At 37.2% G+C, this 23,136-nt stretch overlaps 2 protein-coding genes across 3 annotated transcripts; one reads left to right on the top strand and one right to left on the bottom strand.

Moving 5' to 3' along the window:
* On the bottom strand, positions 1–7,637 carry LOC141344981 (thread biopolymer filament subunit gamma). Of its 2 annotated transcripts, XM_073849882.1 has the most exons (10): positions 7,412–7,636; positions 6,898–7,345; positions 6,370–6,430; positions 6,139–6,234; positions 5,432–5,611; positions 5,213–5,338; positions 3,988–4,208; positions 1,587–1,624; positions 305–337; positions 1–148 (listed from the first exon to the last, which is right to left on the bottom strand). In XM_073849882.1, the coding sequence occupies exons 1-10, from the start codon at positions 7,569–7,571 to the stop codon at positions 105–107; spliced, it is 1,407 nt and encodes a 468-aa protein (XP_073705983.1). In that variant the 5' UTR covers positions 7,572–7,636; the 3' UTR covers positions 1–104. The 2 variants fall into 2 exon arrangements, with proteins under 2 accessions (XP_073705983.1, XP_073705982.1); XM_073849881.1 differs by having other exon boundaries at positions 6,898–7,637.
* A 6,467-nt stretch (positions 7,638–14,104) lies between these two features.
* Positions 14,105–20,566, top strand: bfsp2 (beaded filament structural protein 2, phakinin). Its single transcript, XM_073849675.1, has 8 exons — positions 14,105–14,637; positions 15,993–16,075; positions 18,225–18,381; positions 18,470–18,631; positions 18,909–19,037; positions 19,120–19,355; positions 19,529–19,614; positions 20,389–20,566. Exons 1-8 carry the CDS (start codon positions 14,209–14,211, stop codon positions 20,430–20,432), a joined length of 1,326 nt encoding a protein of 441 aa, XP_073705776.1. The 5' UTR covers positions 14,105–14,208; the 3' UTR covers positions 20,433–20,566.
* The last annotated feature ends 2,570 nt before the right edge of the window (positions 20,567–23,136 follow it).

Consider the following 23,136-nt stretch of genomic DNA (forward strand, 5'->3'; position numbering starts at 1 on the left):
TTTCATCCAAAATGCAGCTTTATTGCAGAAACAAGGATTGGACTCCTCACATTCGGGCTGGGGTCTACATTCATCAAGACTGCACTGACTGGACACCTCACATTTTAAGAGGATTCAGTGTCATCTGCATCAGAGATGACTGATGTCTCTGTGTAGGAAAGATGAGGGAAGTCACATGTTGGCATTGTTCAATCATGACTGATGAATACAGCAAAGTCACATGGCGAATGCAAGGGCAGCTCACAAAAACTCCACAAATACAAGTTCACTTCAAATCAAATATAGGAAATGATTGCATATGTACCTGTAATAATTTCTGTGACCTTTATTTTCCCAGCTGTTGGTAGGACAACAAAAACACAGTAATAAACACAGAGAGAAAAAGACAAGACATGAGCAATAACATTTGATAAACCTGAAGCAGTTTCTGCCCTACACTGCCCTTGCATATTAGAGTAAAACTTGCCTGTCAGGAAGTATCTAGTTTGTATGTCCTTTTGGGCAGAGTTTTTGGGGGAGTCCTGGGGGGTGCTTGTGTGGGGCAGGGCCCTTCCTACAGGATGGAAAAGTGCAGATGAGAAAGGGCCCCCCTCCCCATGCCCCCGGACTTTCTTATTAAATAGAATAGCCTATAATCAAAACTATAGTACATCTAATGGTGCTATTTATATTTGATCAAAATGTGATTAATGCACTGGTTCCCTCATAAAAACCACAGATCTTCACTTTAGCTGAACTAGCAAAATCCAGATGTCAACAACTGCGTCACTTCATCATGTGTGAAAAAGGGAAAACAGAGTGATCATCCTGTCTGCTGTCACGTCAAAGTGAAATTTCGCAGTTGTGGGGTGTATTCAAAAGGACAGACACAAATCCACATGACTTTCCTTTCTCCATGGAACACAAAAGTGAACATTAAAGAGTATCTTGACCAGTCTTTTCAACATAATGAAAGTGAATGAGGACTGTGGCTGCGAAGATAACATACTCCATCGATAATTAATTATTTTAACATTAATCATATCCAGTTTGCAAACCTGTCTATGTGATTCATAAACCTCAGGCAGATCTAAATCAATAATCCAGTCACTGTGATTATCAGTGAATAATGATGTAAATTTTAAAACTTTGAACTCAAAATTCTTGTCTATTCCAGAGAAGAAACAAACGTCATGAGAAGTTTGGAATGACATGAGAGTGTGTAAATGCTGATAGAAAAGTGAAACTTTGGTTATCTATCTTTCTATTATCTTAGATAGAAGGGAGATCTTTCTATGTCATCTTCGTCATAACAAATTTAAACTCATAGCTGTACTAACGGACACATTCTGTTGGTTTGTCTAATCATGCAATGTATGCTCATAAATACAACAGTTTTGTGATTATCAGTAACCCAGCTAACACTCAATAAGATACAACCGTCTGACCACAAAAGCTTTCCAAAGCAGTCAGGAAACTCCCTGATGACTGTCCCTGATGCTTTTGATACTGTCACTGCTTTGGTTCCTTACAGTTTTGTTAAACTGGCACCAGCTTTTGGTTTCTATTCAGTCAAAGACATTGAAACTTACAAAAGTGGCTCTCACCTGAAAAAGTGTAGGACGAATCTGTAAAGTCGGGCACCCTGAAAGTCAAACAGTAATAATGAAAATCCAAAGATCTAAAGACAATCACTTTATATTTATCACCCTGAACTGTATAAAGGTAACAGTTTAATAAGAGTGTTTCACTGTGTCTATACCCATATCTAGAACCCATTCTATAATCCTTGATGCTGTCTACACAGGATGCAGCGCAGGGTAACACAACAAATCCCCAACCATAAACTGATGCCTAGTTCTATTTATGACGTATTGATACAAAATTCTAAATTATTTGCAATGGTCGCTTTGTCGCGTCCAGAGTACATAGTCTGTGCTGGACGCGACAAAGCGACCATTGCAAGTCATTTGAACTTTGTGTCAGTAGGCCACATCATAAATAGAAGGACCCAACAGTCAAGATTTTGTTGTGTTGCTCCGTGCCACATCCAGTGTAGACAGTAAAAATAAGCCCAATGGAAACACTTCAATTTCGCGAAAACTCCCATATATCCCCCAAAAGCTTTTATGCTTGCATAATGTGTTTTTTCAGACAATTCAAAAGAGGAATATTTCACAAAACTGGAATGAAGACAGTTTTTTGCCACTAATGCTTAAAGGTTGTATCAGCGATTTCTAGCCTAAAACATAAAGTGTAAAATTCAGCTGATCTTTCATCGCGATCCGCTCGCTGCCTGCCCCATAAATTGTCTGTGAAAAAAACGCGTCTCTCTGGTCAGCCTAGGGTCCGAGATATGCCAAAAAAACAATCGGCGCTATCAACTATTCCACAGATAAACAAACCGTGTTCCAACCAATCAGCGTCAGGGGGTTCGTGTTGTGGACTTTCCTACTGGTGCAGGGATGTGAGGGAGGCGGAGCGAAAGTCCACAACACCAAACCCCTGACGCTGATTGGTTGGAACAATGTTTGTTTTTGCTGTGGAATGGTTGGTAGTGCCGATTGTTTTTTTGGCATATCTCGGACCCTAGTCTGACCAGAGAGACGCGTTTTTTTCACAGACAATTTATGGGGCAGGCAGCGAGCGGATCGTGATGAAAGATCAGCTGAAATTTACACTTTATGTTTCAGGCTAGAAATCGCTGATACAACCTTTAAATAACCCCTTTATTACTCTGCGCACAACTGCGATATACATAAACCTACCAACATCGGCCGTCGTGACTTATCGTGAGAGGAAAAAATTATTTTAGTCACGTAACATTGGTTAAAGGCGAAGTACACTTTCAGAACAAAAATGTACAGATCATGTACTCGCCCCCTTGTAATCCATGTTCATGTCTTTCTTTCTTCAGTCGTGAAAACATTTTGTAAACTCTGTGTTCACAACTTCCAAAATGCAGTTTAAATGCGGCTTCAAATGATCCCAAATGCGGTTGTAAACGATCCTAGCTGAGAAAGAAGGGTCTTATCTAGCAAAACTACTTTTGAAATGACAATTTATATACTTTTTAACCTGAAACGCTCATCTTATCTTGCTCTGCCTGAACTTCTGAGAATATTTTAGGGAGAAAATAAAATGGGAGTTTTTCGACATTCCCATAACCGGAAAAAAACTGTTCAGGCAGAGCAAGACAAGACTTGCGTTTGAGGTTAAAAAGTATAAAAATTTTAATTTCTAAAAAGTAAATAATCGATCGTTTCAATAGATAAGACCCTTCTTTCCAAGCTGGAATCGTTTACAACCGCATTTGGGATCGTTTGAAGCCGAATTTAAACTGCATTTTGGAAGTTCAAACTCGGGGCACTATAGAAGTCCACTATATGGAGAGAAATCCTGAAATGTTTTCCTAAAAAAAACAATTTCTTTATGACTGAAGAAAGAAAGACATGAACATCTTGAAGGGGGTGAGTACATCATCTGTAAATTTTTGTTTTGTTTTCCTTTAATGGAAACGCTATCATTTCGCAATACTTTTTTATCAACATTTATTAAATATCTCAAAGGTTTCGCACAAATCTGTAATGGAAATGACCTAGTATCGCCGATTATAATTCATCACTTCTTCATTATCCGCTATAGGGAAATTACGAGAAGAATAACAATGTGCAGTAAACTGTAAAACTGTTTGCACTACAAACCAATGTATTCACAATTAAGATAATACATTCAATTAATGAAGTAAGACACACCAGTTTTTAATATCAAGCAGCACAATTAGCGGTTTTGTACTATACTGGACTACAACTATTGCAAAAACTCATAGTAAAACTTTCCAATTTATTAATTATATACTATAATCAAGGTACTACATGAAAAACTTGTACTTCAAAAACCACCACGGTGACTATGGTGAAATTTGTCCATTTTAACATAAATTCCTGGTGTTGAATTAATCATAAGCATTTTGTATGTGCACTACCCATATGATTATGATATATTTACTTGAAGTCATCTCCTTCCAGCAATTTTCTGTAGGTGGAGATCTCAACGTCCAGGGCGAGTTTGATGTCCAGAAGCTCTTGGTAGGCCAGGATCTGTTTGTGGAGGTCTGCTTTAGCCACTTCTATGGCCGATGTGAGGCTAGCAATCTGTGCCTGGTACTCAGCAACACCCACACTGGACTGGGCCTGGGCCTCTGCTAAACTCTGCTCCAGAGACATGTTCTGAAAAGGTAAACAACAATCTTCTGTAAAAACGCCTTGTTTTTCTCCTTTTGGATGACTTTAAAGCAAATATTCTCCAAGGATGGGGGTCTGCCCTGCTAAAAAAAACAGCTACAATCTTAAAAGAACCATGGACATCCAAAGAACCTTTCAAATGCACAAAAGGTTCTTTATAATCGAAAAATGTTCTTTCCATTTTTAAAATGTTCTTCAAAATTGCTCTTTTTGGAACTGTTCATTGAAAGGTTCTTTGGGGAACCAAAAATTATTCTTCTTTGGCATCACTGCAAAAACACTCTTTTGGAGCCCTTATTTTTAAGAGTGTAAAATCAGCCTAAGCTGGATGGCTGGTTTTAGCTGGTCCAGCCTTGTTGTAGCTTGTCAGCAAGCTAGTTTTATAAGGGTTTTGTCCACTTCTTTAGCTGGTCAGGTTTGGAGAACAGCTAAAACTACCCCCAGCCAACCAGATTAGGCTGGTTTTAGCTGTTTTTTTAGCAGGGTGGGTATGTTATGTTTCAAAGACTAATGTTTTTATTGTTATCCAAAATTATTAAGATTTAATTATCTTTCACAGAATAACTGTGCAACTGTATTGTACAGCTTCAGATAAAGTGGCAAAAACTCCACCTAATTCTTTAGCACTTTGACATCTCATATTGTCAGATACTACATTTATTGTAAATGATGTCAGAAAACTCTTGAAACGTCTGAGTAGTCTGGGAAATTGCTTCTATTGCAGCAGCTTAGCTTCTTTTGTGGCATTGGGGCTTTTGCAGCCAATACGAAACGGCTGAGATCAATAAACCACTTCCTATGTCTTCTGTTTCCTGTCTCAGACAGCTGTGATTTATTCAAGAAATGTTTATAATATGCTGAGAACCTGCACTGAAGCATTTCACACTGCTGACGAACACAGTTTCTCAGGGGAATTGCTACTGTTGAGCACCTTTACCGTCCAACATCACACATCTTAATGCGCATCATTTAAAAAGTCAAACACTTACTGCAGCCACAAGCCCTTGAAGCTCTAAATTCACCGCTTGCAGCTCTTTCCTGGCTGCTGTGATCTCAGATTTAGTTGATGATACGGCCTCTGTGTTTTTGGCATTGGTCGTCTGAATTTCATCCATCTAGATTCATAAGTAGATAGAATAGGATCTATTAGTTGTAATGGCAAAATTATTAAAACATTTAGACACTGTGAGCACTTCCTGTGCGCAGACCTTAAGTTTGTAATATGCCTCAGCCTCTTCTCTGTGTTGCTGCACAGATTTCTCATATTCCATTCGCATCTTGTTGAGAGCTGCAGAGATGTCAAAGGACTTGCCAGTGTCTACTTCAATCATTGAGACTGAAGTGTCCATTGTTGTTGTGCCCAGTTTAGATTGCAGAGATGACAGTTCCTACAGTGACAGATATAACAAATTCATATAACATATTAAGTGTAGGTGTAAATATGTGACCCTGGACCACAAAACCAGTCATAAGGGTCAATTGTTTTGAATAAATAAGCTTTCCATTGATGTATGGTTTGTTAGGATAGGACAATGTTTGGCTGAGATACAACTATTTGAAAATCTGAAATCTGAGGGTGAAAAAAAATCTAAATACTGAGAAAATCACCTTTAAAGTTGTCCAAATTAAGTTCTTAGCAAACTTTTGACAAAATTTCTTCATGAAACAAGATCTTAAATTTTTAAATTAAAATTTTAACCCAAAAGTTGGGTTAGTCCCCATTTTGTTGGGTTGAAACAACCCAGAATTTTTACTTTTTTTTTTTTAAGGAAATGAATACCTTTAGCCAAAAAGTATGCATTACCTTGATCAAAAGTGACAACAAAGACTTTTATAATGCTATATATATGTTATAAAATAGAAATACAAAAATGCATGGATTTCAGATTTTAATTAACACATCTTTAATTTGTACCTCCTCTTGTGTTTTGTTGACAAAGTCCAGTTCATTTTTCAGGCTTGAGTATTTGGCATCCAAATCAATTCTTAGGTCGGAGGCCAATTCTATGTCCTAAAAAAGGGATACAGACATTATGTGGTCAACGTTTAAATTCAAAGTCAAAATAAAATTACATTTTAAGTCAGATCAGATCAATAACAGATCAGTTTTGATATACATTCGGTGACTAAATGTCATCCTGTTCACCTTTTTCATGGCAGCAATGTCAGACTCAAGCTGAAACTTCACTCCTTGTTCAAAGTCAAGCCTTAGAGAGAGAGAAAAACATGTATTGACAATATGTTGTATATTTTATAGATTAATCGAACTACGATTAGTCGTGATTAATCACATCCAAAATAAAGGTTTGTGTTTACATAATGTAAGTTCTATGCATATTTATTATGTATATATAAATACACATACACACAGTATACAGACACATATATTTACATGTATATATTTTTATTCATATAATTAATCTTATATATGTAATATAAATATATTTAATATGTAAACATAAAATATTTTTCTTAAATTTGTCCATGCATATGCGTGTATTTATATATGCATAATAAATATACACAGTACGCAAACATATATTATGTAAACAAAAAAAATATTTTGGATGCGATTATTCACGATTAGTCATTTTGAGTAGCATTAAAACAAGACTTAATATCATAGAAAAAGAAAGCATATTCTCTAATATCATTTAAAAAAGGAAACACTCACTTAGCCTTCAATTCATGGGCAGTTCCACGAACATTGTCCAGCTCAATCTCCAGTTTGATGGTGTCGATGGTGAGAGTTTCCAAAGTGCTGCGATACTCGCTCAGCTGTGCCTCATACTCCACCGTGGCAGTCACAGATGATTCTTGGGACACATCCGTCCCCCCAGTCAGCTGGGACAGCTTGGCCTCCAGAGCTGCGTTCTCCTGCTGCAGCGCCCGTACTTTGGCCATGTATGTGGAAAAGCGGTCATTCAGCCCAGAGAGAGTGTGCTTCTCAGCCGCTCTGGAAAGTATCGGGGCCACACCAGGACCTGATGCTGGACCGGCAGCGAGCGCGGCGCTTCCACCGAGTCCTCCTGCAGCAACGGCACGACCCATTGCGAATGCAGGACTGGCAACCAGTGCACCGCCACCACCACCCAGTGCCAATCCAGCACCAGCTCCTGCACCTCCACCATAACCAAGGCCAAGTCCTCCACCCGCTCCAAAGCCAAGTCCTCCACCCAGGCCAAGACCTCCACCAGCTCCAAAGCCAAGTCCTCCACCCAGGCCAAGACCTCCACCTAAGCCAGCACCACCCCCAAGCCCCAGACCCAATCTTGCTCCACCACCTGCACCAAACCCTCCATAACCCCCAGACAACCTGGAAGAGGCCAAGGAAACAGACAAAGCCATGGTGAACAGCTATGGATGAGCGCTGAAGGATCAGAGTCTGAACCGAGCAGAGCTTGCAGGCAGGGCGAGAGACTAATGACCGCTGTTTAAATACACTTAAAGGAGGGAGGGCAGTGCAAAAATAGACACTCCATACAAAAAGAATAAGCTGTAACTTGTCTCAGCGGCAAGGTATGGCGTCGGTTGTCTGTTAAAACTCAAAATATTCTGTCCTGCAGGCACATTTTCCTTCTAGCGTGGGTCTTCAATATGAATGCTGTATTTGGGTGAAAGCTGAATGATGGATATCACCTCTAGTTTTTTTTCCAAGGTGTCAAACAGATTTACCTTACTAAATACTAGGATTTAATTGTAAACCTCCCCATCAGAATTTTGAAATGGCTTTAATGTCTTTTGGAACGGCTGAAAACCTTCTTTCTGCACAACCAGCGTCACCAAACAAATTTCAAAAATACTGTTTTCAAACAGGTTTCCCAAAAACCTACACTTTTTAAAATCTTTATTTTAAAGTCTTTACTTGTGGAACCACAGTTTTGAGACAATCGCCTGAGAAAGTGAATAATCACAGTAAAATGACATTATAAATGCATTTACAGTATAATGTTTTACAAAAATGCGCCACTGTTGTTATTGTTAACTAAAACTAAAAGAAGTAAAATGATGTCTGTAAATTCAAGGATTAGTTCTCTTCTGAATATATATATATACAGTCAAGCCCGAAATTATTCATACCCCTGGCAAATTCTGACTTAAAGTTGCTTTTATTCAACCAGCAAGTTTTTTTTCTCCCAAAAGATTATAAGATGATGTACAAGAGGCATCATTGTGGAAAAAAAATATTTCTCAGCTTTTATTTACATTTGAACAAAAATTGGCATGTCCAAAATTATTCATACCCTTTGCAAACTGTCACAGTCTATGAGAAAACCCAAAGTTCTATACCATTCCAAATAGCCCAAGCTGTTCTAAAGCATCGTAATTACCCTGATTCATTTGGAACAGCTGTTTTAATCAACTCAACAGGTGAAAAACAGAAGCTTTCTGCTGTTGGTTTGTGGACAGTCATGGCTAAGACAAAGGAGCTCAGTGAGGACCCGCGGCTGCGCATTGTGTCTGCTCACAAGTATTAAAGGGCTATAAGACCAATATCTAAATGTTTTGAGGTTCCAGTGGCTACAGTGCAATGTATTATTAAAAAATACAAGACGTTCCGCACTGTGAAAAATCTCAGAGGACGTGGTCGGAAGCCAAAAGTGGCACCTGTGCTGGCCAGGAGGATAGTGAGAGAGGTAAAAAAAAGAATCCAAGGATCACCACCAAGGCCATCCTAATGATGGCTCTGCTTGTTGCAACATCTCAAGGCAGACAGTCCAACGGACACTGCACACCTCTGGGTTCCACGGACACAGACCAAGGAGGACACAAATTCACCAGATAAGGCACACAAGGGAACCTAATCACATTAAACAGCAATACAACAAAATTCTCAACAACAACATCAGGCAGTCTACTGAGAAACTTGGCCTTAGGCACCAGTGGATATTTCAGAATGACAGCGACCAAAAACACACAGCAAAAGTGTTGAAGAAATGGTTAGCAGACAAAAACATTAACGTTTTGCAGTCCTGACTTAAATCCAATTGAGAATCTGTGGAGGGAGCTAAAGGTCAGGGTGATGGCAAGGAGACCCTCCAACCTGAAATAGTTGGAGCTCATCGCTAAAGATGAATGGAGAAAAATACTGATTGCTGTAATAGCCAATAAAGGCTTTTCTATGGATTATTGAGAAGGGTATGAATAATTTTGGACATGCCACTTTTAGTTCAAATGTAAATAAAAGATGAGTAATAATTTTTTTTCCACAATGATGCCTCTTGTATATCGTCTTATCTTCTGGGAGACGTCTGTGTCATTTCTAATGACATTTCTAAAACTGTTTGAATAAAAGTGACTTTAAGTCAGAAACCCCTGGCAGGGGTATGAATAATTTTGGGCTTGACTGTATACTTTTTAATCACAAATGCTCGTCATGCACTAGCCCTGTGATGCTCGTCAATGATTAAATGCATTACTAATCACGTTGGAAAAGTCATCTGCATCTAGTTCTTAATTTGTGTACTCTGGTTCAAAAAGGTAGGGGGCGAAAAAGTCGACAAGCATTTGTGGTTAAAAAGTATATACATTTATTAAAATTAAATCCCAGCCAAGGAATAACAAAACTGCAATTTGGACCTTTAACCAGTGGACCACCATTAAAGTCCACTATGTGAAAAAAAAAATCCTGAAATATTTTCCTAAAAAAAAAAGTTTTTTTTTGCGACTGAAGAAAGAAAGGAATGAACATGGATCACCTAGTGGTGAGTAAATGATCAGGAAAATGTTATTCTGGAAGTGAACTAATCCTTTAAAATATAAACAATAAAATAAAATAAAATATATATATCAGATTAAAAACATAGTTGGAGTAATAACATAATTATAATAGAAATAATCACCAAATATAAATATTCTTTAACATTTAAAAACTGACTAAAACATAAAAATGACTTGAACTAAAAGTACTGATAAAGTAAAAATAAAAGCTAATTCAAAATATTAAAACTATAATAGAAAACAATATAAATACTATATAATTAAATACTAGTATGTAAATAATTTATGAGCTACTTTAAAGTTTCAAGCCATTTTACCATAAAAAATTACCACTCCATCTTCAAATATACTATCAAGTATCTTTACCAGATTTATGCATTTATTGTTGTGTGGAGTCCAGTTAAAAGAGATTCTAGAACACTAGCTTTTGCATTAAGGCTGGATTTCACCACAGATGTTTTGGAAAATCTTGAACAATCTGAGAACAATTAAAAGAGTACTTATCATAAACACCTTTTTTTTTTTTTTACTTCAGAAACTAAATGACTGAGGATCACGCAACAAACTCACACAGAAACATGTGCCTTGTTGCTAGGAGAAAATGAAAACAAAGCTAAAAAAGCTTAGTCGAGGCAATTTTCTGTGAAATCTGTCAGCTCCAGCCTTTGTAAATTCTTTTATTATGGATCTCTTGCATAAGATTAGGGCTTGGTATCAGTGACATTAATAAATAGTGGAATCTGACAGACATCTGCTTGGTCTTGAAAGTCTCAAGGGCAGACTCTATTGATAGGTTTGTGCCTGTTCTGATGGCAGGTGAAGCATACCTTCCCTCATTTTATGAACTTAAGACATGCCCATGGCATGCAATTGACATTAATAGCAGATATGCGATTGACATTCAAGAAATTAAAATTTAATCTAATAGAAAACTTGACGAGAAACTGCACAACTCAACTGTTTTGAAGAATGTGCTCTTTAAAAAAATAAAATAATTCAATACTAGATTAGAATGTAAAGACTCCAAATCAGACAAAAATTTCAATGTAACTTACAAAATCCCCTGAACAATAAATTACAGGGAAAGAGAAGGGGAAATCACAATCTGTTGTTTTCCTATCAGATGAGGAATTGTCTCTGGTTCAGTGGAAAGCCGTGACACTTTTTAAATTTCTTTAATAATGTCGTAACAGTGTGAAAGGTACATTGCACTTCTGCCAGGGTTATTTAGAGGAGGAAGAGGTTTTATTCCATTATTGATTATTTTGATACTTGTGGTTTAATACAAGAGACAAACTCATAGGTTAGGTAAATCCGCCTTGGTTTATAATATAACAGTACATTTATGCATAATGCCGAAATAACCAGCAGAACTCTGGTGGCCAAATTAGCTGGAAGGCAAAAAGTACATCAAACTGTACCTTAGTAGTTGAAAAGGCCCCTTAAGCAAAATATTTTAAGAGCTCTCTGTTATGAGAAACAAATGTGAAACTAAAATCGGTTCTGGGTTACATACTAAAATGTTGCTTTTTATGCATTTTCAGTTTCATACAGTAGATTCTGAAAGCCCCTAAATTTATCTAAATGGCTTTCGAACATATATGGAACATAATCTCTTATGTAATACTGCAGCTGCTTTGAACAAAGCCTCAGGCCTTTCAGTAATCAGTGACAGTGAGTTATGAAACAGTCAGATTCTCGCTGGGCCCTGCAGCAGCAGTTTTTAGAGAGACAGGTCATGTGTTAAGATCTGATCTGTCAAAAATGTACAGGCCGAAGATAAAGATTTTCCAATTATCAACATCACATCTTTAATCTGACACAAATCGATATTACTATACAACAGTTCAATAAGCTAATATTGAGAAACTTGCTTTAGATACAGTATCGCCAGTTCATTTGTTGTTGCTCCCCCACTGAACATACAGTGCCTTGTAAAAGTTTTCATACCCCTTCATTTTTTTTTCACGTTTTGCTGCCGTACGTTAAAGGCACACGTCTTTCTAAAGGGTCTAACAGCTGAAAAGGCAAGCCCTGAGCAAAAACCAAACCCTGAGGTAAAAAAAAAAAAAAGACTGCCTGTAAAGCTCAGAAATAGGATTGCATCAAGCCACACATCTGCCTTTGTTAACCTTGGAAGACATTTGAAACAACCAGGACTCCTCCTAAAGCTGGCCTCTCAAAAGTCTCCATTTTCAAGGGTTGGAAACATCAGAGTAGTGTAAAAAGACAGGCGTAACTGTAGCAAAAGTTAGGCCAAGGCCCTGTTTACACTAGTGTTTTTGTTTTAAAACAGCGTTTCAAAATGAAAATGATAATGAAAACGATCCTTGTCTACACTTCCGTTTTCACTACGTTTCAATTACGATCTCTGTACACACTACACAAACGAAAGCAGGGTCTAAAACAAACTAAAATGCACTACCGTAAACATAATCTCAGCATCAGACGTCATGCTCACGGACCATTAGCTGAACGTCTGATGCATATCGTACACAAAATTGAAGTCATCACCAGATTGGTTGAATTATACAGGATTTCCGGGAGACATGTGTGTCACGTTCTTTAAAGGAGAATCGGATGCCTATTTTCCACAAGTTGATATGATTCTTTAGGGTCTTAATGAGAAGTCTATAACATAGTTTGGTTAAAACTACTCTTTTACCGTCTCAAAATCAGCCCTTTTTAGAGCAAGCTATTCTGTTGCATGTTCCTTTAAATGCTAATGAGCTCTGCTTACCCCGCCCCTCTCTGCCGTGGGATGACGAGCCGTAATGGGTGGATTTTTATCATTGTAGGGTGGTTGTGTACACAAATTGTCAACACACATTAATGTTAAGCGACCGAAATAACAAGATGTTTAGCTGCTGGAATGCGAATTGTACCAGAGGAACCCTATCAAAACACATGTATTTTACCCCTCAAAATGCAATTTTTACCAGGGGATCCCCTCCGAAACGCTAGTTTTGGGCTAGTTTTGAGTAGCAATTGAGCGGGTTGTGTTGTGAAAACCTGGCAACCCTGATTGGGGCGCAGGGCTGGTTCTTGAAAGAATCAGTGATTTGAACGAATCAGTTGAATGAATGACTAATTAATAAAACAGTCACTAGTCACCACCTACTGGCGTAATGATGTAACAGAAAGAGTTATTAAAAAATCCCCACCACTAATGCACAGATGGGACAGTCTGTGGTACAAAACAGTGAAAAGTCCCAGCGCTGCTGGACCCAATGGCTGAATGCTACTAGTCACTCTATTATTTCTCTTATGCAAATTTATGTTAGAAACATAGTAACATAGAAACATAGTAAGCGTGATAGTACGCTATTTCAAATTCAGTCTAATTTGCACAGTTCCAACGCCTCTTTGACAGTTAGCTTCGAGGACTTGAACGAACTGTTGAATATTTAATGAGACAAACATGCATCTATTCAGATGAGGATATGCTCTACACGCCATGCCACAGCCAGAATCTTTTTTTTTTTTTTTTTATCTTTACACTTAGCGAATTATAAACAGAAAAAAGACAGAGGGGGTTGAATTTTAAAGAAGAAAGAAGTTCCTCAACTGGCAATGAACAAAGTGCTTGAGCAGCAAAATGTTGCTATGGTTTTTTTCTCAGGGTAGGTTGCTGTGGGTAGGCAAACTGTCAACCACACACTGTTTATAGCCTCACTGACCATATAAATGCACATTTTTTTGTACCTGTGATTAAAAAAAGATACATATCAATAAAACCTCACTTTCTCATGGGAAAAAAGGTCTGACTTCTCTGTTTTGAGGACAGTTGAAAATATCTGCCATCTGCAAACAGGAAGATGCGGTGAAGATTACTGATTAAATGCAAAATCATCTTGTGAAGCAATTAACTCTTTAACTGTTTCTGTATTTGTTTAGGTTTTTCACTCTTTGTTTAGAAGAGGCGACATTACATTCTGTATTTTTGGCCTTTGTGATAATAGTTTAGTTTCCTCCATTGTCAAACATACTCCCATGGACCTAGATTGGTCCATAGAGCTTTCCTGAGAAGACCACTGTGCTGAGGCAGCCGAAAACTGCCTAGCGGTGATGAACAAAGAGCAGTGTCACAATAGTACTAAAAACAAAGAGCCTGCTTTCCAGAAGGCCAGGCCACCATAAAGAGGCATGCGCTCTTAGCTGTTGCTCTTTAACTGAGGAGAGGTCAGTGGATAATTACCCTTGCATTGTGGTCATGTCTATGGACTGATAGTGGCCTGTCACTTAAAAAAGCATCAGGACAGGAATGCCTCTGCCACGACGCCGATCCTCGTTCCTGGGCCAGGCTGCTTCCGAGCGGCCCGGTGGTGTGGGCCGCATGAGTGGAGCAGGGTCCTCTGTGCCTCGGGGAGTGTTTGTAGGCATGACACCCACCGGAGGTACCAGCAGCCTGGGCACACGCGTGTCCCGTAGAGCTCTGGGCTTCAGCAGCATGTTTCTGCAGGGCCTTAGAAGCACCAGCGTTCCTGTAGTGACCCAGCCTGGAGATCGAGGCCATCAGTTTGGCTTTGACAGCCTCAACACATGCCTGCTCGAGTACCGTGATAAAGTTCAAGCTCTGGAGCAACTCAACCAACAGCTGGAGGAACAGATCAGACACTGCTTGGATCGTAAAGCCATCAGTGCTGGGACATGGACTGGCCTGAAACAAGATTGGGAGGATGTTTATATGCAGGTAGGATGGTCAGATTAGTACATCAAGCATAGAGGGTCACACATCAAAAATAATTACTTAAACAGCGTTTTTGAACTTTTTTCTTTAAAATGAATGAATTTATTTTTTTAATATAAAAGGTCTAAGATAAATCTTTTTTTTTTAAAGAAAAGTATCCTAAATTAAGCTCACTTTTCCTATCCCACTGACAATTTTAGTTTTAAACATAAACATAAATTATTGATTTTTTATGCCAAAAATCCTTAGGATATTAGGGAAAGATCATGTTCCATTAAGATATTTCCTACCATAAATATATCAAAACTTAATTTTTGATTAGTAATATCCATTGCTAAGAACTTTCTTTAGACAACTTTAAAGGCGATTGGCACCCTCACTTCCTGATTTTCAAATAGATATCTAGTATCTTAGCCAAATATCCTTTCCTAACAAACCATACATCAATGGAAAGCTTATTTATTCAGATTCCAGATGATATAATAATCTTAATTAAAACAAAAATTACCCTTATGACAGTGGTCCAGGGCCGCAAATATATCTTCAATTTAGTTTCCTTTTCTCGCCCCTTAAACTGAAATTTAATAAATTAAATTATAGTGGTGTTTTGAAATGAGGAGGCCTCAATGTTTTTTTATTTTCCTTTTCGTCGTTCTCTTCTTTTTTTTTAATCTAATGTAAATTCATGTCCTAGTAACATTTTCTTTGCTAAATCCTGTCAGAAAAAAAAAACACAATTCTGTTTTATATTTTTATATCAACAATGTAATCAATATTCTATTTATTAAAGCCATGTATGAATCTCATCAAGTTAGTGTTTTTAAGCATTTTACATTTATTCCACAGACAGTAACAATTTAGACAATATATTTATATTGTTCAAGTCATCAGTTATCAAAGCTTGGTAAATGGTCACATACACAAAGATTTACTTTAAATTTTACTTCAAAAGTCACTAAAAACTCCCACCTATCATGTTTTCATAACATTTTAAGTCGTATTTTGATGTAACTTTTTAAATTAACCTTCCCATTAACGCCATTATATTGTTCAGTCGAGAGTGATTCGCGAACGCGCACGAACACAAGAAGAGGCGGGATTTATCGCATGAACCAATCATCACAGCCGACATTACCAGTCAATCAAATCGTCTGTTAACAATGGGCTCAGGAGAGGCGAGAGAGACAAACTTTATATTTAAATGTAATGTTTCCAACAATAATAGTACTTTTATAGTACTATTTTTTGCTCCTGGTGAATGTGTCTTGTATAAAGAATGAACCTCCTAGTTGTGAAGTAAACAGACACTTAAACTCACAGGTATACAAGCTAACATTAGTATTTCTGCTTTCTGTCAGGTCAGTGAGGCCATCCTGGACAACGCTCGACTTATGCTCCAGACTGAGAATGTTCAAGCCAAAGCTGAGGACTTTAAAGACAGGTGTGAGTGTGATTTAAATAGAGCAACAGATTTTAATCTTACCGCTAGCTTTTTTCTGCATCATTAGATTGCCTTATAGAGGGTTTGCACTTGCATCACAATTTGGTTAAGTAAACAATAGCATGGATTGCACGGTTAATCTACTACTGAATACGTTGTTCTAATTTATGCTACAAGGACTAAAGGGCTCAATATTTTAACAAACTAAGGTTAATAGGTGGTAAAGATACATATGAGCAGTATTAATTACAATATAAGCCTAATATTTCACCTACTTGACCAGAAATTATAAGAACAAGCATGAATGTTGTCAGGATTCATACCCTGAAATTCTGGTTCAGTTTGGCCAACTACAAACACCATTGTTCCTCACACAGTTTTTTGCACTCTTCTCCATGATTTATAACTTTTGTCAGTCTATAGTGCTCCAAATGTTTTTCCTGGTCCGACTGATTAGTACAGCCCAAAACATGACATTAATTGATCATTTTCAGCAGCAATAATCAGCAAAATATACAAGTTTCGATTGGCTCATTGCAATTGTTTACGTTCAGTGCTGCTAATATGGCCGATTGATGACGCATTGTGAAAACACTCTGAAGTAGGGCTGGGCGATATGGCAAAAAAATTATCACGATATCGATAATTATCACGATAAATGTCAAATCTTTATATCTATCAATTTTAAAGGCAGATTTTTACTCCTGAGTGAAAGAAAAACCAGACCGTTATTATTTATGGTTTATTGTCAGAACATGACAAATACTTTACAAACAATGATCAATTGAGGTAGAATACAGATTAGAATATTACTAGTAAAATCAACATCAATAGAATACAATATTATTAATATTAATAGAATATATAAAACGTTTTTATAAAAAAATAAGAACTGTAATATGATACAACACTTGTAACATGGCTCTGACTGTAAATGCAGAGTTGAAGTGATTTTTAAGTATATTTATCATTCGACAAAAATAAGAATAGACAAATCTTTTCAGCATGCCAATCCCTTTGTGCAGCTGATTTAACACGTTTTGTAAAATGTCTGACAATATAAATTAAAAAAAATAATGGCTCAGGGCTCTACGCTTACTTTTCTTGCTAGGAGCAATTTTAGGAGCACATTCTAAACAATAATTAAAACTCTGATAAAAAATTAGCCTTCCTATTACGAGGTGATATTTGACTCCTCAAAGTGATTTACAGGGGAATTTAGTTTTTTACCTTTGTTTTTACCTTTTCATATGTTTAATGAGGCTCAGAGGTGACATGAGTGCAATCAAAATCATAAATTCATGTTGAGATTAATGTTTTAAATATAAAATTTTGAATCCAGAAATATTACAGATATAAATAACTGAACAGATCTGCCAGCAGATGGCGGCAAGACACTGATTTAATTCATTTGATTCGTTCGAACGGATGGTTCATTCGGGAATAAAGCAAGTGACTCTCTTTATGAATGGGAAATTGAATAATTTCACTAGATTCGTTTAAAAAACTTACGTTTCATTCATGAACGAAACACCGCTGTGTTTGAAAGGAGATGCGCGCAGTTGTGACTTGTTTCAGATTACTTTTGATGACGAAATAGAGCAAAATCAGGAATAGTGTTGTAGTTAGTCATTGTAAGTCACTTAATAATAACTTCTTGTTTAATTAACTGCTGTATTAGATCAATATCTCATTTAAAACCTCCCTTAAAAATTATTAAAAGCTGTCACTCATCTTAATTCGCGATATCACAAAGCTTTATTATAAACAATGACGCTCTCTCCACTGCAATCAGTCTCTTATTTACACTCTCTCTACACTTTATTTATGAATGGATTCGTCAGATATGTCTGTGATACATTACTCAACGTTGCAAAGAGTCGCACGTACTAATTTGTAGTCGCAAATGCGAGCGAAATGGTCGCACTGTAGAGCCCTGTGGCTGTAAACTAAATACTGCGTGCGGCATCCGGAAGTGCAGGCTGCAAAATGCCTGCGCAGCATTACGCATAGTGCGCTTATCGATGAACTGTCATTATCGTTTTATCGAAAAAATATATATATATATATATATATATCGTGATAATTATCGTTATCGAATTATCGCCCAGCCCTACTCTAAAGTGTATTTCTATGCATGATTTTGTAGGTATGAGAATGAGCAGCCGTTCCGTAAAGCTGTGGAGGAGGAGATTAACTCTCTGTACAAAGTCATTGATGATACAAACCTGACCAGGATGGACCTGGAGAATGAGATAGAGAGTATGAAGAATGAGCTGATGAATCTGGAGCAAAATCACATGGAGGTGAGATAAGACCAGCTCAACAATAGAACACCCTTTTTGTGTGGGAGGTTTCAGTGGTAAATTAGTATCTTCTCTTGCTCTTCTTCAGGATGTAAAAGTGCTCTATAAGCAGATATCCGGCCGTGAGGTTGATGAGCCAGATGCTCCCACTGAGACCAGCCTGGACCAGATTCTAGCTTTCATCCGCTCCCACTGGGAGAAGGTCATTGAGAAGAACCGTGCTGAGGCTGATGCCTACCTTGAGTGCAAGGTAAACTATAAAATATGAACTCGTAGAGTTATTTATTAGGAAGTTCTCTGCAAAACTTGATTCTGAATTGTCATTCTGTGGCCAAATATTTTTGCGCAATGACCACTAAACTTCATAATTGAGTTTTAATTCTGTAGTTTCTTTCTTCTCATATTTTCTTGAGCAACAAATCCGCATATTAGAATTATTTCTGAAGAATTATGTAACACTGAAGACTGGAGTAATGGCTGCTGAAAATCAAGCATAATATGACAATCCTCTATTTGTGAATGTGCAGCAAGTTGACGGTGTGAGCAGTAACCTGAGTCGAGAGGAAAAGGAGCTTGAGAGTTTGAAGACAGAGTGCAATGAAGCTGGTTGTAAAATTCAGAGTCTGCAGGCCGAAACTGAGTCTATTAGAGCTCTGGTAGGACAACCTTCTCAAAGCAAAGATTATAAAGCACAACAGTATTCAATTCACTAGACTGAACTATGCATGATCCCTGCAGAAACGAGGCCTGGAGAACGCACTCAATGACGCCAAGCACTGGCATGACATTGAGCTCCAAAATCTGGGATCTGTTATCGGAAAGCTGGAGTCTGAGCTTAACGATGTCCGCGGCGACATCGAAAAGCAGCACCGTGATTATGACACCTTACTCAACAACAAACGGAAGCTGGAGATGGAGATCGGAGCATATCATGGAATCCTGGACGGAGAGGAGAGCAGATTCCACTCTTCAATGTAAGGCTTATTTTCAGTTTGCTTATTACAGGAGGTCAAGACAACTAAAGTCATGACTCAGTCTAACTCTTCGTTCCTCAAAACTAATACATTTTTAGAAACTCTACCTAGTTTCAGTTTCTGTCATCCCAGGCTGATCTCTCAGGTAACCACAATGTTTTTCTGTACTGCAGGTTCCCCGGTGGTTCTTCAATTCCTGAGGGACGAACTGATCCCACACCTTCCACATCTGCACCACAAAGCAGTCAACAGTCTGAAGGTACTGTTTCCATCTACAGAATATAGTTTTCAAATTATCTGATTGTATTGTGAATAATATCCTTGAGAGATTAGTTTATTTCCAGAATAAAAAAATCCTGGTAATTTACTCCCATGTCATCCAAGATGTTCATGTCTTTCTTTCTTTAGTCGAAAAGAAATTAAGGTTTTTGAGGAAAACATTCCAGGATTTTTTCTCTTCAGTGGAACCCAATGGGTTGAAGGTCCAAATTGTATTTTCAATGCAGCTTCAAAGGCCTCTACACAATCCAAGCCAAGAAATAAAGGTCTTATCTAGCGAAGCAATGTCATTTTCTTAAAAAATAACAATTTATATACTTTATAACCAGAAATGCTTGTCTTGCACCAGCCCAACCTCACGCATTATGCAGTCATGTTTGAAAGGTCACGCATTACGTAGGCGGAAGTACCGATCCAGTGTTAACAAAGCGAACATGCAAAGAAAAACAAACACACTTTACAAAAAAAGTGAAAAAATGATGTTGGATGATTATGAAGTGGAGTTTTTTGCCCTACCCTAACTTTCTAAACCCAAGTATGCAGAGCTAGTGCAAGACAAGCGTTTGTGGTTATAAAGTATATACATTTTTATTTTTTATTTTGAAAATGACATGGGGGTGAGTAAATTTTCAGGATTTTTTTATTTTGGAAGTGAACTAATCCTTTAACATTATTGACAATGTTTTGTAGGAAATATGAAGAGAGGATCACAGCATTTTCAAAATTAAAAATGTGTTTTGATGTCTTCTATCAGGTTCTAATGCTCCTGGTGCTCCAGAAGAAAGCAAGCAGGAATGATATATTTTTTAATAATCCTTGCAAAAAGCTTGATTTTCTTTTGTTTCTCCTCACTTGTAATTTACACCATCTATAGACTACATGATTACTGTGCAGGTTAGAAATAAATAAAAATATAAGGCATAAACTGAAAATGCACTCATGAACTTAATTCATTTTTATTGAGCATTTACAGTGGTGGCCAAAATTATTAGAACACTAGTATTTTCAGCAGCTAAAATGGTTTTAAGTCAGTAATTTCAATCTTTTGCTGTAGTGTGTCAGTAGGAAATATCAGTTTACATTTCCAGACATTCATTTTGCCATTAATTGTAATAATCCAGTAAGATAGTAAGACTTAAAACCATTTTAGCTGCTGAAAATACTAGTGTTCTAATAATTTTGGCCACAACTGTAGCTGAAGATTTTATATACAAAGACTCTGCAGTTGTGTCTCTGACAGTAGCCTCTATGATTCCATATGCCTATATCCTATTTTACTCCCACGAGTAGCAAAGCCATAAATGATAGAGTGGGAAATAAGAATAATTGACTACGGTCAAAACTGAAGCTTCTTAACACAATAATAACACCTTGCGGTTATAATGACACGTCTGTGAAACAGCCACTTAGACGTTACTTCAAATCCATGTTATCGTTCTGAACTATCATTTCTTTGTTTAGGAAATCCTCAAATAGCAAGTTTACTGCATGGATGAGAAAAAAAGCACAAAGCTAGAACAAAAGTCAATAGGTGACTGACATTTCGAGTACAAATAGATAGAAAAGAAAAACGGTCCTACATTTAGGACCTAATTTATTGAATATTTCATTAAAAAAAGTGCAAAGTCAAACAAATTTAAGAAAAGACAGTCTAAAATAGTATACTAAAATATAGTTGGACAAACAGATAAAAAAAGATTCTTTCCATTCATATTTAGGGTTGTTCATTCAGCAGATATAGCAGATTTCATTACTCTGGTCTCGTTGGGTCTCCAATGACAGAGAAGCATCCAGCACAGTAACGGGCCGGTTTCTTTGTGTTAGCAGAGTTGGCTCTTTTCAGACGGAATCCAAGACTGCTGACTCTCACGTCCTACAAACATCAGCATAACTATGTGACCCTTGATCACAAAACCAGTCATAAGTAGCACAGGTATACTTCTAGCAATAGCCAACAATACATTGTATGGGTCAAAATTATTGATTTTTCTTTTATGCCAAAAATCATTAGGATATTAAGTAAAGATCATGTTTCATGAAGATATTTAGTAAATTTCCAACCATAAATATCAAAACTTAACTTTTGACTAGTAATATGCATTGCTAAGAACTTCATTTGGACAACTTTAAAGGTGATTTTCTCAATATTTCCTCAGATTCCAGTTTGTCAAATATTGTCCTATCCTAACAAACCATACATCAATGGAAAGCTCGTTTATTCACTTTTAAATGATGTATAAATCTCAATTTCAAAAAATGTACCCTTATGACTGGTTTTGTGGTCCACGGTCACATATAAACAAATATGTCTGATTGTGTCACATCATAAATATTCTTCTCACCTGTAGGTTTTCTAGTGTTACACTTTCTGATGGCTGTGGATCTGATGGTTTGATTAGTAGAGGTGTCTGTAAGATGAAAAACAAATGCATTACATCAGTTACAGTTAGTCTTTTCAACACCAGAATTAGTTTTTTGAGGGAAAAAAATAAGATTGTTATACCTTCTGAAGTGGCTCCATAGGAAAAGCAGCTGAGAAGTTCAGCACAGAGATGAGAAGCAATACCAGCAGAGCTCTTTTCATGTTCCCAGTCATCTTCAATCTCAAACTGACAGTGAACAGACAAACGCCTGTTCAATTAAAACACCACTCAAAGGGTGGGACCCAAAGCTGTTGTGCGTCACCGGGAAAATTACGGCACAGGGCGGCATTGTGTCCATAAAATCAATGTTTATTTAAGACATTTAGGAATTATGTGAAAAAGAATATTTTAGTCCCACAAAAGATCTCAGTTAATGCCGTTCATTCGGGTTAAATGGAAATGTTTTAAAAGGTAACAGGGCAGATATTCGTCGATATTCATCCCTGTTGAGCTCTCCCATCTCAAACGGAGGTAGCCGAGGAATATATTCAAACACATACAGAGATGTGATCCATATATATATATTAGATTTATGTAAACTTGATTCTTATTTATGTGACAAACTACCATGTGCAATGCTATAAAAAGAGGAAAAGTTACAGCTAATAATAAATTAAACGTAGAAATACTGCATCACAATTGGAAGTTAATACAAAATAAATCAGAAAATAAAATCAGCAGAGAAATGCAGTATTGGTAATATGAGAAGGAAAATAGAAACCGTATTAAAAATTCACAGTCAGTAATCCTAATTTCAGATGTGTTATTTGAAATTAAAAGCATTGAGTTGAAAATCTATACGTCTTTACAGACACAAAACATAATTTTTTTTCCCCCCACAAAACATGAGGGAATGTTCCATTTAAGTCTCCAACACTCATACTTCAATAAGAGAATGTAAAGCCACTATAGTGAATAATCCTGAAAGCACATATCTGACATCGATTTCACTCTCCCTGGTATGTGTGCTGGTTCTCAAAAAGTAAAAAGTAAAAGCAAGACTGGGATTGGATGGTTACACCGCAACCCATTCATCCAGGATACAGAGCTGGTGATAGGTCATTCCCTAGATTGACCAA

Source organism: Garra rufa, chromosome 10 (assembly GCF_049309525.1).
Source record: "Garra rufa chromosome 10, GarRuf1.0, whole genome shotgun sequence".
NCBI classification, from domain to species: Eukaryota; Metazoa; Chordata; class Actinopteri; order Cypriniformes; family Cyprinidae; genus Garra; species Garra rufa.